The 11195-nt window shown below is 36.4% G+C and overlaps 3 protein-coding genes across 4 annotated transcripts; 2 read left to right on the top strand and 1 right to left on the bottom strand.

Moving 5' to 3' along the window:
* LOC116016911 (probable aquaporin PIP2-2) lies at nucleotides 1-1729 on the bottom strand. Its single transcript, XM_031257361.1, has 4 exons — nucleotides 1332-1729; nucleotides 797-1092; nucleotides 577-717; nucleotides 1-429 (listed from the first exon to the last, which is right to left on the bottom strand). The coding sequence occupies exons 1-4, from the start codon at nucleotides 1636-1638 to the stop codon at nucleotides 316-318; spliced, it is 858 nt and encodes a 285-aa protein (XP_031113221.1). The 5' UTR covers nucleotides 1639-1729; the 3' UTR covers nucleotides 1-315.
* Nucleotides 1730-6026: 4297 nt separating this feature from the next.
* Nucleotides 6027-7727, top strand: LOC116016910 (probable aquaporin PIP2-2). Its single transcript, XM_031257360.1, has 4 exons — nucleotides 6027-6411; nucleotides 6671-6966; nucleotides 7046-7186; nucleotides 7337-7727. The coding sequence occupies exons 1-4, from the start codon at nucleotides 6105-6107 to the stop codon at nucleotides 7448-7450; spliced, it is 858 nt and encodes a 285-aa protein (XP_031113220.1). The 5' UTR covers nucleotides 6027-6104; the 3' UTR covers nucleotides 7451-7727.
* Nucleotides 7728-8235: 508 nt separating this feature from the next.
* Nucleotides 8236-10789, top strand: LOC116015006 (V-type proton ATPase subunit G1-like). 2 transcript variants are annotated; one of them, XM_031254991.1, is made up of 4 exons: nucleotides 8236-8403; nucleotides 8523-8623; nucleotides 9513-9613; nucleotides 10638-10789. In XM_031254991.1, exons 2-4 carry the CDS (start codon nucleotides 8533-8535, stop codon nucleotides 10779-10781), a joined length of 336 nt encoding a protein of 111 aa, XP_031110851.1. In that variant the 5' UTR covers nucleotides 8236-8403; nucleotides 8523-8532; the 3' UTR covers nucleotides 10782-10789. The 2 variants fall into 2 exon arrangements, with proteins under 2 accessions (XP_031110851.1, XP_031110852.1); XM_031254992.1 differs by having other exon boundaries at nucleotides 8236-8623.
* Nucleotides 10790-11195: the final 406 nt, after the last annotated feature.

The raw sequence follows: 11195 nt of genomic DNA, 5'->3' as shown, positions 1-11195 counted from the left end.
TGGCCCAAAGAAAGATTCATCTCCCCATAGATTTAACATACATTACTTAAGTCCATTCATCATTATTGGTGCATGACAACCGGAATCAAAAGACTACATACCCAAACAAGAACAAAAGACCCCTCCAAAAAAAAAAGGTGAAAATGAAAAGCAAAATAGAGAAAGTGGAAGTCACAATCTTGATTTTGCATTGGCACACTTAAAATAAAAGTGCCAAAACACCACACAATAGAGCTAGAGACCCTCCATTCACCAAATCTTAGTTGGTATATACAATTCCTCCATGGATTTGTCTCAGAATCGCAGACCCCACAATCAAGAATTGCTCCTCTGTGATCCCAGAGCTTTGGCTGCCCCTGCTCTCAACACATACTGGTGGTACAGTGCAGCAATGGCAGCTCCAACAAATGGTCCAACCCAGAATATCCACTGTCATAACAATTCAATCATGTCACTATCCATATAACTAATATAATCCCAGCCAAGTTTATCAGACTGTTAATTTAATAATCATAATCATTGAGTCTGTCGTTATCCAATACAATCTTTAAAAATGACTTATTTGTATTTACTTACTTGGTCATCCCAGGCCTTGTCTTTGCCATAGATGACAGCAGCTCCAAAACTCCTAGCAGGGTTAATGCCTGTGCCGGTGATCGGAATTGTGGCCAAGTGAACCATAAACACAGCAAATCCAATTGGGAGTGGTGCCAGCACCTTCACAACACATCAAACCACAAATTAGTATTCAGTAAATAAAGTGATCACAGAAATTAGTGTAAATATAAAGACTTACAGGAACATGGGAGTCTCTGGCATTTCTCTTGGGGTCAGTGGCGGCGAAGACAGTGTAAACAAGAACAAAAGTCCCAATTATCTCAGCACCCAACCCAGTGCCTTTGCTGTACCCATCTTGCAACCCATTTGCCCCGCCGCCATACCTCACATAGTAAGCTTTCTGGAAGGCCTTCACTAGCCCACATCCGCAGATGGCTCCCAGGCACTGCGCCACCATGTACATCACGGCTCGGACCAGAGACACCTTCCTGGCTAAGAACAGCCCGAATGTCACAGCCGGGTTTATGTGTCCACCTGCAAACACCAAATCACACCCATCTTAATATTTTGCCTCCCTAATCCTGGGACCACACGTGGCCCGACAGAATTTGTGGGACATTAGTGTAACCTGTCAATGCTTAATTTTACATCATTGAATATAATTTGTCACTCAGAAACTAACTGAGCTACCTACCTGTGCGTATCTGTCTTAATTTCTTGAGTCCCAAGGAACCTGGATAAAGAATTATACATTGATGGGAATTGGAGCTTACCAGAAATACCGGCAGTGCAGTAAACAAGGATGAAGATCATGCCACCAAAGGCCCATGCAATGCCAAGAATGCCCACGCCGCCACATTCATCAGTGCCCTTCACATTTGGGTCAGTCTGGCTCTTGTACCCAATCACAGTGAGGACAGTGACGTAGAGAAACAGGAGAGTGGCGATGAACTCGGCTATGATCGCCCTGTAAAATGACCACTTCCCCAGCTCTTCCGGGTCGATGAGTGGCGCGGGAGGAGGGTCATGGTAGTCTTTTGGAGCAGCATACTCAGTGCCAACCTCAACGTCCTTAGCCATTTCAAGTCTTAGCAAGAAAGAGTATAATAAATGTGATTGGAGAGCAGGAGTGGTCTGAGAAGATGGAGAGAATTGTGGAGATGTTGGCTATGGTGGAGTTGCAGAGAAGTGGAGGAGGGTATTTATGGAGAAGCCCTGGGATTTGTAGGAAGTGTTAATGGTATTAATTAAACTCAGTTTTCGTTTTCTCCTTTGCCGCCCCATTTCTCTGTTTTCCTCTATCTGTCATCTTCACCATTCAGTGGTTCCCACCCTCACCACATTCCCTTACTTTTTCATTTTCTATCACTTTCTTGGATTCTTTAAATTATTTTAGACCCTTATAGGAGTTATAGCCTTATGAATTTGGAATGGCAATAAGGCAGGCAAAGGTTGGGATATATCATGAAGGTTATATTAGCCTAGAGTTCATAATGCATGGTAACACTGATTAAGCCCTAACAATAGAAGACATTTTTAAACATGTACCATCCTTAAACTAACCCCATACAAATCATCAACTTTAATCTCTAATATCATATATTTAAATTTAATCTAAAAATTATAAATACAAACTTTAATATTAGTGCATTGACTATCTGTAAAAATACTAATTACAAACTTCACAATTAGTGAACTAAATTCTCATCTTAGTAACCAAAAGTTATCGTTGCCTATGAATTTTCTACTATAAACATCACTTTTGTAGTTAAACTGTCCCTTAGTAATAAATTACCAAAAACAAATTACAAACTTTATCATTAGTTTATCAAATCTTTACAATTTTTTTTGTTCCACTAGTCCATGTAATTAAATTACTCATATTAGTAAGGAATAAAAAATATTTGAGCATATATGTGTGTGGGGATATCTTCCCATACTTATACCCATTATCTAAATTATATGCATAGTTTAGTATATATTGTGACGGGGTATGAGTAAATCACCAGGTACAGATAAAATTATGGAATGATTTAATACCTCCAATGGTCCTCTGAGTATTAGCGATTTACCAGCTGTGGTCCCTCGACTTTTAAATGACCTCCAATGGTCCTCCAAGTTTTAAAAAATAACCACCTTTGGTCTTAATTCTTAAAATAACACGAGTTTAAAATGACCACGAGACGTCATAAAAGGACCACTAGTGGTTATTTTTTAAAACTTGGAGGACCATTGGAGATCATTTAAAAGTCGAGGGACCACAGCTGATAAATCGCTAGCACTCGGAGGACCATTGGAGGTATTAACTCATTATGGAATTATCATCTTAGTACGGATAAGGTTTTAGGTTTAGTTGGATTAATTCAATTTGAATTTGAATAGCTTTAAAGGGACAAATACTCATTTTGTTGCCAATCTCCTCGATCTAGCTTGTCACTATACAAGAGGCTCCAGGCTACAGCTCCAAATTATTGTGTACTATCATATCAGGCACCAACATCTTCCTGATCTTTATTTTATTATCTGATGAGATATATAGAGTGTATAAATGGATGGGTCGATTCAATTAGCTTTGCAGCAGATCATTGACATGTATTTTTTGTTCCAATTCTATAAATATTACACTGCTCTCGATTGAGAGGTATCTGACTTCTTAAACTCTGTACCCGGCTTAAACAGTGCATTTTGAGCTCATTTGTAGTCTGAAATTATATGTCTTAACTTCTTTAAGATAATCAATAATATCATCTCTTTACTTCGTTACTTATTTACTACATGACTATAATATTTTATAGCGTATACTCATAGATTATTAACACTATTAGTGCCAAAAAATTTGTTCTAATTAGGTGCTTGAGTAAGTTTTAGAGATTTTTAAAGAGAAAATAAGTATGTAATTTATTTATTTTTTTGTACTTTGTTGCTTGTTTTAACTTTCTAACGTACATTTTCCCTATAAATTCAAATATATTTGTAAGATTTATGTTTAGAATATGATTCAATCATTCTTAAATTCCAAAAGACTCACAAGTGATAGGAAGTAAACATTAAATTAAACATGTGACAAAGGACAGAAACAAGTGAATACCATGCCGACTAGAATTTTCCAGAAAATTAAGTAGGGGAGAACCGACCATTGATTGTAGTCCACAACAGCTCCAATTCTATAGTCCATAATTCCTGCCCCTCACCGCCTGTCGTTCGACAAATGGCAAGTTCATAACCATGTATTCTCCACACGGAAAAAAAAAATTGGTGTGTCGACTAAACAACATTATTATTATCAACGGAAAAACTTGTTACGTTCCATTAATGGACAGAAATTCCAAGGGGAAAATATAGTCAGAGACCTGTCATGTAATGAAAATCATCATTGTCCTATTCTCCCTCTTTGTTTATATGTTTCTTTTATTAAGTTAAAATCAATTTCTTTTCTTATACATTTTAAATTCTTATTTTAAATGTAGTTCCTAAATTTGGCCAAGATGAGCTTTGTAAAAATTCAACTCAGAGCGCAACAGGTTGGAAAGTTAGGAGGTAAGCAATTTGTCTAGGCTTGCAAAAACAACAATTGGGCAACCCTCTAGTTTGTAGAACATATAATTATAGGCTCCTGTAATTGTCTGACACATGATAACATGCCACCTAACAATCCTCTTGACCAACTAATTAGAGGACAGTACGTCAATCCATTTACAAAGTGTCATCATACATAAGTAATTTTAAGTTCATTATAAAAACTTTCATGGTGCCATATATATCATCAACCCACTTGCAAAGTATATATCATCATGACATAATTACTTTGATCTAGTATTACTTTCATCTAGTATAAATGCCTTCATACCTCCTTATCTGTTCTCAAGCCCTATAGTGTATGTTTTGTACTCTAGTTAGTAAGAATATTATTTCACTCTAACTAATTAATCTCTCTCCCTCTGTCCATTTTGATTATCCCTACCTTTTCTCTAATTTACAATATCATATCTATTACTTTTTGATAATATATATCTATTATTCAATCTATAAGATTTGAATATAAACTTACAATTTATTTAGTGCATTAAACCAAGAGTTCATCAATATTTTAGTTGGATGACATTATATAATATAAGTATGATTAAGGGCAAATGATTTAAGAATGGCGGCTGAGATGAGGTGGCAAGAGGGGAGTGGTTGGGATGGTGGGGTGGGGGCTGAGTTGGAGTGTGGACAAATGGGCGGTGTGGCCTGTGGGGAAGATAATACTACATTACTACTGTGCTAATAATGGTAGTACGTAGCGCTGTAGCTGAGGTAGAGGTAGTCAAATTGTTGATATGTATATAATATGTCTGTATTTGTGGTTGATGAATGATGATGGTCGGTTATCGTGATGTGTCACGGTGACCGTCTGATTGGATGTATCGTCGTCTTCCGGCGTCTGCGCTGTGGTTCAGAATGGCGGGCCCCATTTCCGCCCATATTTTCTGTAATATGTCGTCTTCACCCCCGACTCCCTTGCCTACCCTTACGATACTCTTAGCTTGCTCCCCAATTTTCTCGGCTTTCCTATCCTACTTTGAATATACACAAATAATGCAACTTCTGTTCCGTGACAAGAGTAAATTCTAGTTCTAATACTTCCATTATTATAAAAGGTAAACAGCACGAGCTTGACAAAAGTATATGGATAGAAATTGAAGTCATTATATTTAAATATGGACCAGTTTCACGAATAAAAATATGTCATTAGTTCTTAGTGAACATCCACTCAAGGATCAAAAGTAAACTCATCTTGTCTAAATGAGATGGTGTTTGTTTCTTCTTTCTTAATAAGAGATTTGATCCAGTTAGATAATATAGTTAGATATATTTGACCACTATTAGTTGTTTGATTTGTTAAACAATCAATATAAGTGTTTGATTAATTAGTTTTTTGTAATAGCTTTTCTCCAAAACATTAAAATTCAAAAAACTGTTCAAAACAATTTTTTAGATCAGCTTTTTGAAAAAGTCATTTTACATGTAATCAACTAGTAGCTAACAGCCAAGTTATCAAATATCTTTTTAAAATAAACTAATGCTATTAACTAGTCAAATTCACTAACTCAATCAGCTAGCAGATATTAAGAAACACCTCCTTTATGTGACATGCTCAAATATATCTAAGCTAGGTTGCATTTTTTGTGTCAAATTTAGAAAATAATGTTTATAATTACAAGTATTATTAGTGTTTAGTGCATGGATATTTCATAAATAATTAAAGAACCCGAAATCATTATTACCTAATTAAGTGATTAACAATGAAAAATTAGGGGAATATAGTGAGGGTGGCATGGGAGCCACTGAATGGTGAAGGTGACAGATAGGAAAACAGAGAAATGGGGCGGCAAAGGAGAAAACGAAAACTGAGTTTAATTAACGCCATTAATACTCCCCACCAAACCCAGGCCTTCTCCATAAATACCCTCTTCCACCTCTCTTCAACTCCACAATTTTCTCCATCTTCTCAGACCACTCCTGTACTGTTCTTCAATCACATTCTTTCTTGCTAAGAGTTTAAAATGACTAAGGACGTTGAGGTTGGCACTGAGTATGCTGCTCCAAAAGACTACCAGGACCCTCCTCCAGCACCACTCATCGACCCAGAAGAGCTGGGGAAATGGTCATTTTACAGGGCGATCATAGCCGAGTTCATCGCCACTCTCCTGTTTCTCTACGTCACTGTCCTCACTGTGATTGGGTACAAGAGCCAGACTGACCCAAATGTGAAGGGCACTGATGAATGTGGCGGCGTGGGCATTCTTGGCATTGCATGGGCCTTTGGTGGCATGATCTTCATCCTTGTTTACTGCACTGCCGGTATTTCTGGTAAGCTCCAATCCAACAATGTATAATTCTTTATGCACGTTCCTTGGGACTCAAGAAATTAAAACAGACACGCACAAGTAGCTAAGTTAGTTTCTGGGTGACAAATTGTGTGTAATGACGTAAAATTGAGCCTGACAGTTACAGTGTGAGAGTTACACCAATGCGTCACAAATTCTGTCAGGTCATGTGTGGTCTCGGGACTAGGGATTTCGCTTTTGTGGGTAAAAAATTAAGATGGGTTGTGATTTGGTGTTTGCAGGTGGTCACATAAACCCGGCGGTGACATTCGGGCTGTTCTTAGCCAGGAAGGTGTCGCTGGTCCGAGCCGTGATGTACATGGTGGCGCAGTGCTTGGGAGCCATCTGCGGATGTGGGCTGGTGAAGGCCTTCCAGAAAGCTTACTATGTGAGGTATGGCGGAGGGGCAAATGGGTTGCAAGATGGGTACAGCAAAGGCACTGGGTTGGGTGCTGAGATAATTGGGACTTTTGTTCTTGTTTACACTGTCTTCGCCGCCACTGACCCCAAGAGAAATGCCAGAGACTCCCATGTTCCTGTAAGTCTTTATATTTACACTAATTTCTGTGATCACTTTATTTACTGAATACTAATTTGTGGTTTGATGTGTTGTGAAGGTGCTGGCACCACTCCCAATTGGATTTGCTGTGTTTATGGTTCACTTGGCCACAATTCCGATCACCGGCACCGGCATTAACCCTGCTAGGAGCTTTGGAGCTGCTGTCATCTATGGCAAAGACAAGGCCTGGGATGACCAAGTAAGTAAATACAAATAAGTCATTTTTAAAGATCATGATGTGTATTGGATAATGATAGACTCAATGATTATTAAGTCAACAGTCTAATCAACTTAACTGGGTTACATTAGTTATATGGATAGTGACATGATTGAATTATTGTTATGACAGTGGATATTCTGGGTTGGACCATTCGTTGGAGCTGCCATTGCTGCACTGTACCACCAGTATGTGCTGAGAGCAGGAGCAGCCAAAGCTCTGGGATCATACAGGAGCAATGCCTAATTCTGGGCCAAATCCATGGAGGAATTGTAAATACCAACCAAGATTTGGTGAATTGAGGGTCTCTATCTATCTCGATCTACAGTGTGGTGTTTTGGCACTTCTGTTTTAAGTGTGCCAATGCAAATCAAGATTGTGATTTCCACTTTCTCCATTTTGCTTTTCATTTTCACCTTTTTCTTGGGTCCTTTCTTCTTGTTTGGTATGTAGTCTTTTGATTCTGGTTGTCATGCACAATAAATAATAAAGCTATGGAACGACGAATCTTTCTTTTGGGCCATTTCTTTGTTATACTCGAATGATCATTTCAAATGATAAAACTGAACTTGACTACCTTTATATGGGATGGAATTTGGCATCTGATTGCACAGTTGCACTATAAGTTCAATTAATTATTTTTGTTGACAAAAAAAAATAAAAAATTATTTCCGAATATGCATTGGGTCAATCCCATTAAAAAAACTGCAAGATAAATTACATTATAAATTATGTACGAAACTTGTCTGAGAATGGTGACAAGAATCAAATTTATGAACTTCTATATGAAAGTTATGTTTCATCTACATGTCACCCTTTTTGGAGTACTTGTTCAAAAAGAAAATCAATTTGATAAAATCAAAAAATTAATGAGTTACAAAATAATAACAACAACAACAACAACAACAACAACAACAACAACAACAATAATAATAATAATAATAATAATAATAAAACAAAATTACTGAGCCTATTGGACCGATATAAAAGCAGAGAGTCTGTTTTACTAAGTGACTTGGTCAGTTGGGCCCTTAATATGCGGAAGCCCAAATCCATTAGTACCTCTACCGCCAATTGTAACTGCAAGTTCATAGCTTAACGTTTTCCCTCCCTCACCATCGTAACAATCTGGTAGAATCCGGCATTGTTTAACCGTTTTCCGTTCCTACTATCTATCTTCTCCGGCGATTCACCGTGAGGTATCATAATCTCCGTTGATTTTCAAATTGCATGTTAAGCGAAGCTTCGTTTTTTTATTTTTATTTTTTATTTTTTTGCTAAACTAAAATGCTTTGGTTTTAATTCATGAACTTAACAGAGTAGTTCACATGGAAGCCCGTAAGCGTAGAGGTTTTCTGATTGAAACGCTGTTAGCCGCCGAAAACGAAGCTCGCCAAATTATAAATGCGGCCAAGGCTGGTAAAAACCTTATCATTGTCTTCATTTCATCATTTCTGTTGGATTTTACTGTGGTGAAGCTAATCGAGTATTAATTACTGTATTTTTAACGGAGCTAAGAGATTCCGAGCTTATACACAAGCTGAAAGACCTTGGAGTGTTAAAAAATTGGCATGCTCTTTGTAAGAAGTAGGGATACGATTGCTCACATAATGTTTTGGACATCTTATTTGGTATATTTTACAAGAGGAGGGTTATTGATGATATTCATCACTCTGGTGGTGTTCGAGATGTGTTTGGCATATTATGAACTTATGTTTGATTATGTACCATGCAACCTCTGAATCTCTGATTATGATTTATGACTTGCACATGTTTATGCCTCACTTTGTCTGTTGCGGTGTACAGAGCCGCAGTTCTATAGATTTGTCAATTTTGTTTGGATCTGTCCTTGCAGTAACTCTGCCTTAGCTAATATGATAACTTGGCAAAGTTGTGATTTATAGCTATTTCTTGTGTGTGAATTGTGATTTGATATTCACTCTATTTTGCTCATATTTTGAGACCAGTAGACCACTGCTGGTCTACCGTTGCCCAATGATAGGCATAACCTTGTATATATTTTTTATACTCTCTTTACTTTAGTAGGTGTGCCAATAGAAAATAGTAACATTATTATATGTTTGGGATATCCATTGTAATTGGGCATTTTGAATGATATTAAAATATGATCTGCCGAACTTTTGATGTTTCTGGGATTTATATTTTTAACTTGTGAAATGTGGTTCTCATATATTTCTTCAATTAGTTCAGTCCCAAAGTATAGAGTTTATGTGTGCATTTTTTAAAATTCATATACTTCTTATGTTCCCAACTTTATTTCACAATTAGCTGGGTTTCTCTTTTTAAGGGAAAATGGATAAACTCAAACAAGCCAGAAATGAGGCTGAAAAGGAGATTGCTAAGTATCAAGCCAAAATGGATCTTGACTTTCAGAGGAAAGTGGCAAAGGTACATCCACGTGAAAATATCTATCAATAAATATTCATTATAGTTCAAGACATCAAGAGGCACTGCTTAAGGCCTGTCTCTTCTCTAGCATCTTTATAGTGAATGTTTGGCCCAGCTCTTTTGGGGGCTTATCTACTCCAAAAATCCAAAAGCTGGACACATTAATTGTATAGAAAAGCTTTTTGGTGAAAAACCTCTTGTAAGAGTGTAAGACAAATAAACTGTTTTCTATCAACCTTGTTGTCCTTTCACATTTAATGACACATTAATAACACCTCTGAAATTCTGAATATCTCCTTTGATTTGAATAACTTTTAACTTCTAATTTAATAAATGCATATATTTTATCATGAGTTTGTAACTTTGATGATCATTAATACAAAAAAAAAAAAGTTTTAACAGTTAAATATCCAATCAATTTTTCTACTCAAAAAAAAAAAAAAGAAAAGAAAGATACTTTCAGTATTTAATTTATTCAACCAAATAAACTGAAAAAGCTTTCAAATTTTCTTTTTTAAGCACTCTCATCAGAATAAATGTTTTTGTAACATATTTAATTGGGCCAAGCATGCTCATGGGTCTTTTCTAGAGCTAAAAACCAGATTTGAAACTTGAAAGTCATGTATGTGAACCGACTAGTCAATTTCAACCTTTAATTTTTGTGGGTCTCTTGAATGTTTTTGGTTACCTGGTTCTTTTCTTAGGATTAACTGATTAAGATGTTTATCCAACTAAAATTTGTTATGTTTTCTTTTCAGTTTTACTTACTGTGTGTACTCTGTACACAATTTATGCACATATTGTTATTATTAATACTATGTATTATTCTATTCAGTACTATTTTTCTTAGGAATCAATATCTTTTCCCAACTGAAATTTGTTATCTTGTCTTTTCAGTTTTGCATAGCTTCTATACTATGTACACAATTTTTGTGCATCTCCTTGTGATTTTTTATTTATTACTGTTTATCTTATCATAGTAAAACTTATTATATCTCTATTGATGGATGTTTGAAAAATACAGGGCAGTGGAGATTTAGATGCCAATATGAGACTCCTTGAGCAGAAGACACAAGCAAAAATATCTGCTTTGACAGCTGAAGCGGATTTAAAATCCCATGGTCTTGCTAACATGCTGGTCAAGGGTGTTATATATGTGAGAGTTTAAACTCTTGCATATCCAAGAGAGGCAGCTTGACTTTATTAATCAATAGTTTTACAGTGTTGAATCAAAAGATTGATCACAATTGTTGGCAAAAAGAAATTCCAATTCGAGTCAGAAAAGGAGTACACCAAGATTAGAAATCAAATCACAAACAAACTAGGAATAACACCAATACTGTTTTGGTTCTGATTAGTTGGCTATTTAAAGGACCTCTCACCATTACACCAAACGAATTCCCTAGCTAATATTGTGAGGCATAAGAGAGTTTGAGAGGATTCTAAATTCCCCTAGAAAGTAGTACATGTGTTTAGGTTACAATAGATTAGATAGGAGAAGATCAATCTATTGTGTAATTTCTGGTCCCAAAACTATGTACTTTGAATATTAAGCTTTTAGTGGATTTAGGCAAATTCTCAA

The sequence above is a fragment of the Ipomoea triloba genome, chromosome 4 (assembly GCF_003576645.1).
Source record: "Ipomoea triloba cultivar NCNSP0323 chromosome 4, ASM357664v1".
NCBI lineage: Eukaryota > Viridiplantae > Streptophyta > Magnoliopsida > Solanales > Convolvulaceae > Ipomoea > Ipomoea triloba.
This window is presented reverse-complemented; position numbering and strand designations above follow the sequence as displayed.

Bases quoted from the DNA above. Each gene is read 5' to 3' on its own strand.
- LOC116016911 (XM_031257361.1), bottom strand. From the start codon at position 1,638: ATGGCTAAGGACGTTGAGGTTGGCACTGAGTATGCTGCTCCAAAAGAC. The intron at 1,093-1,331 runs GTAAGCTCCAAT...TGGTGTTTGCAG, and splicing joins CTGCACTGCCGGTATTTCTG to GTGGACACATAAACCCGGCT. The intron at 718-796 runs GTAAGTCTTTAT...TGTGTTGTGAAG, and splicing joins CCAGAGACTCCCATGTTCCT to GTGCTGGCACCACTCCCAAT.
- LOC116015006 (XM_031254991.1), top strand. From the start codon at position 8,533: ATGGAAGCCCGTAAGCGTAGAGGTTTTCTGATTGAAACGCTGTTAGCC. The intron at 8,624-9,512 runs GTAAAAACCTTA...TCTCTTTTTAAG, and splicing joins TATAAATGCGGCCAAGGCTG to GGAAAATGGATAAACTCAAA. The intron at 9,614-10,637 runs GTACATCCACGT...TGAAAAATACAG, and splicing joins TTCAGAGGAAAGTGGCAAAG to GGCAGTGGAGATTTAGATGC.
- LOC116016910 (XM_031257360.1), top strand. From the start codon at position 6,105: ATGACTAAGGACGTTGAGGTTGGCACTGAGTATGCTGCTCCAAAAGAC. The intron at 6,412-6,670 runs GTAAGCTCCAAT...TGGTGTTTGCAG, and splicing joins CTGCACTGCCGGTATTTCTG to GTGGTCACATAAACCCGGCG. The intron at 6,967-7,045 runs GTAAGTCTTTAT...TGTGTTGTGAAG, and splicing joins CCAGAGACTCCCATGTTCCT to GTGCTGGCACCACTCCCAAT.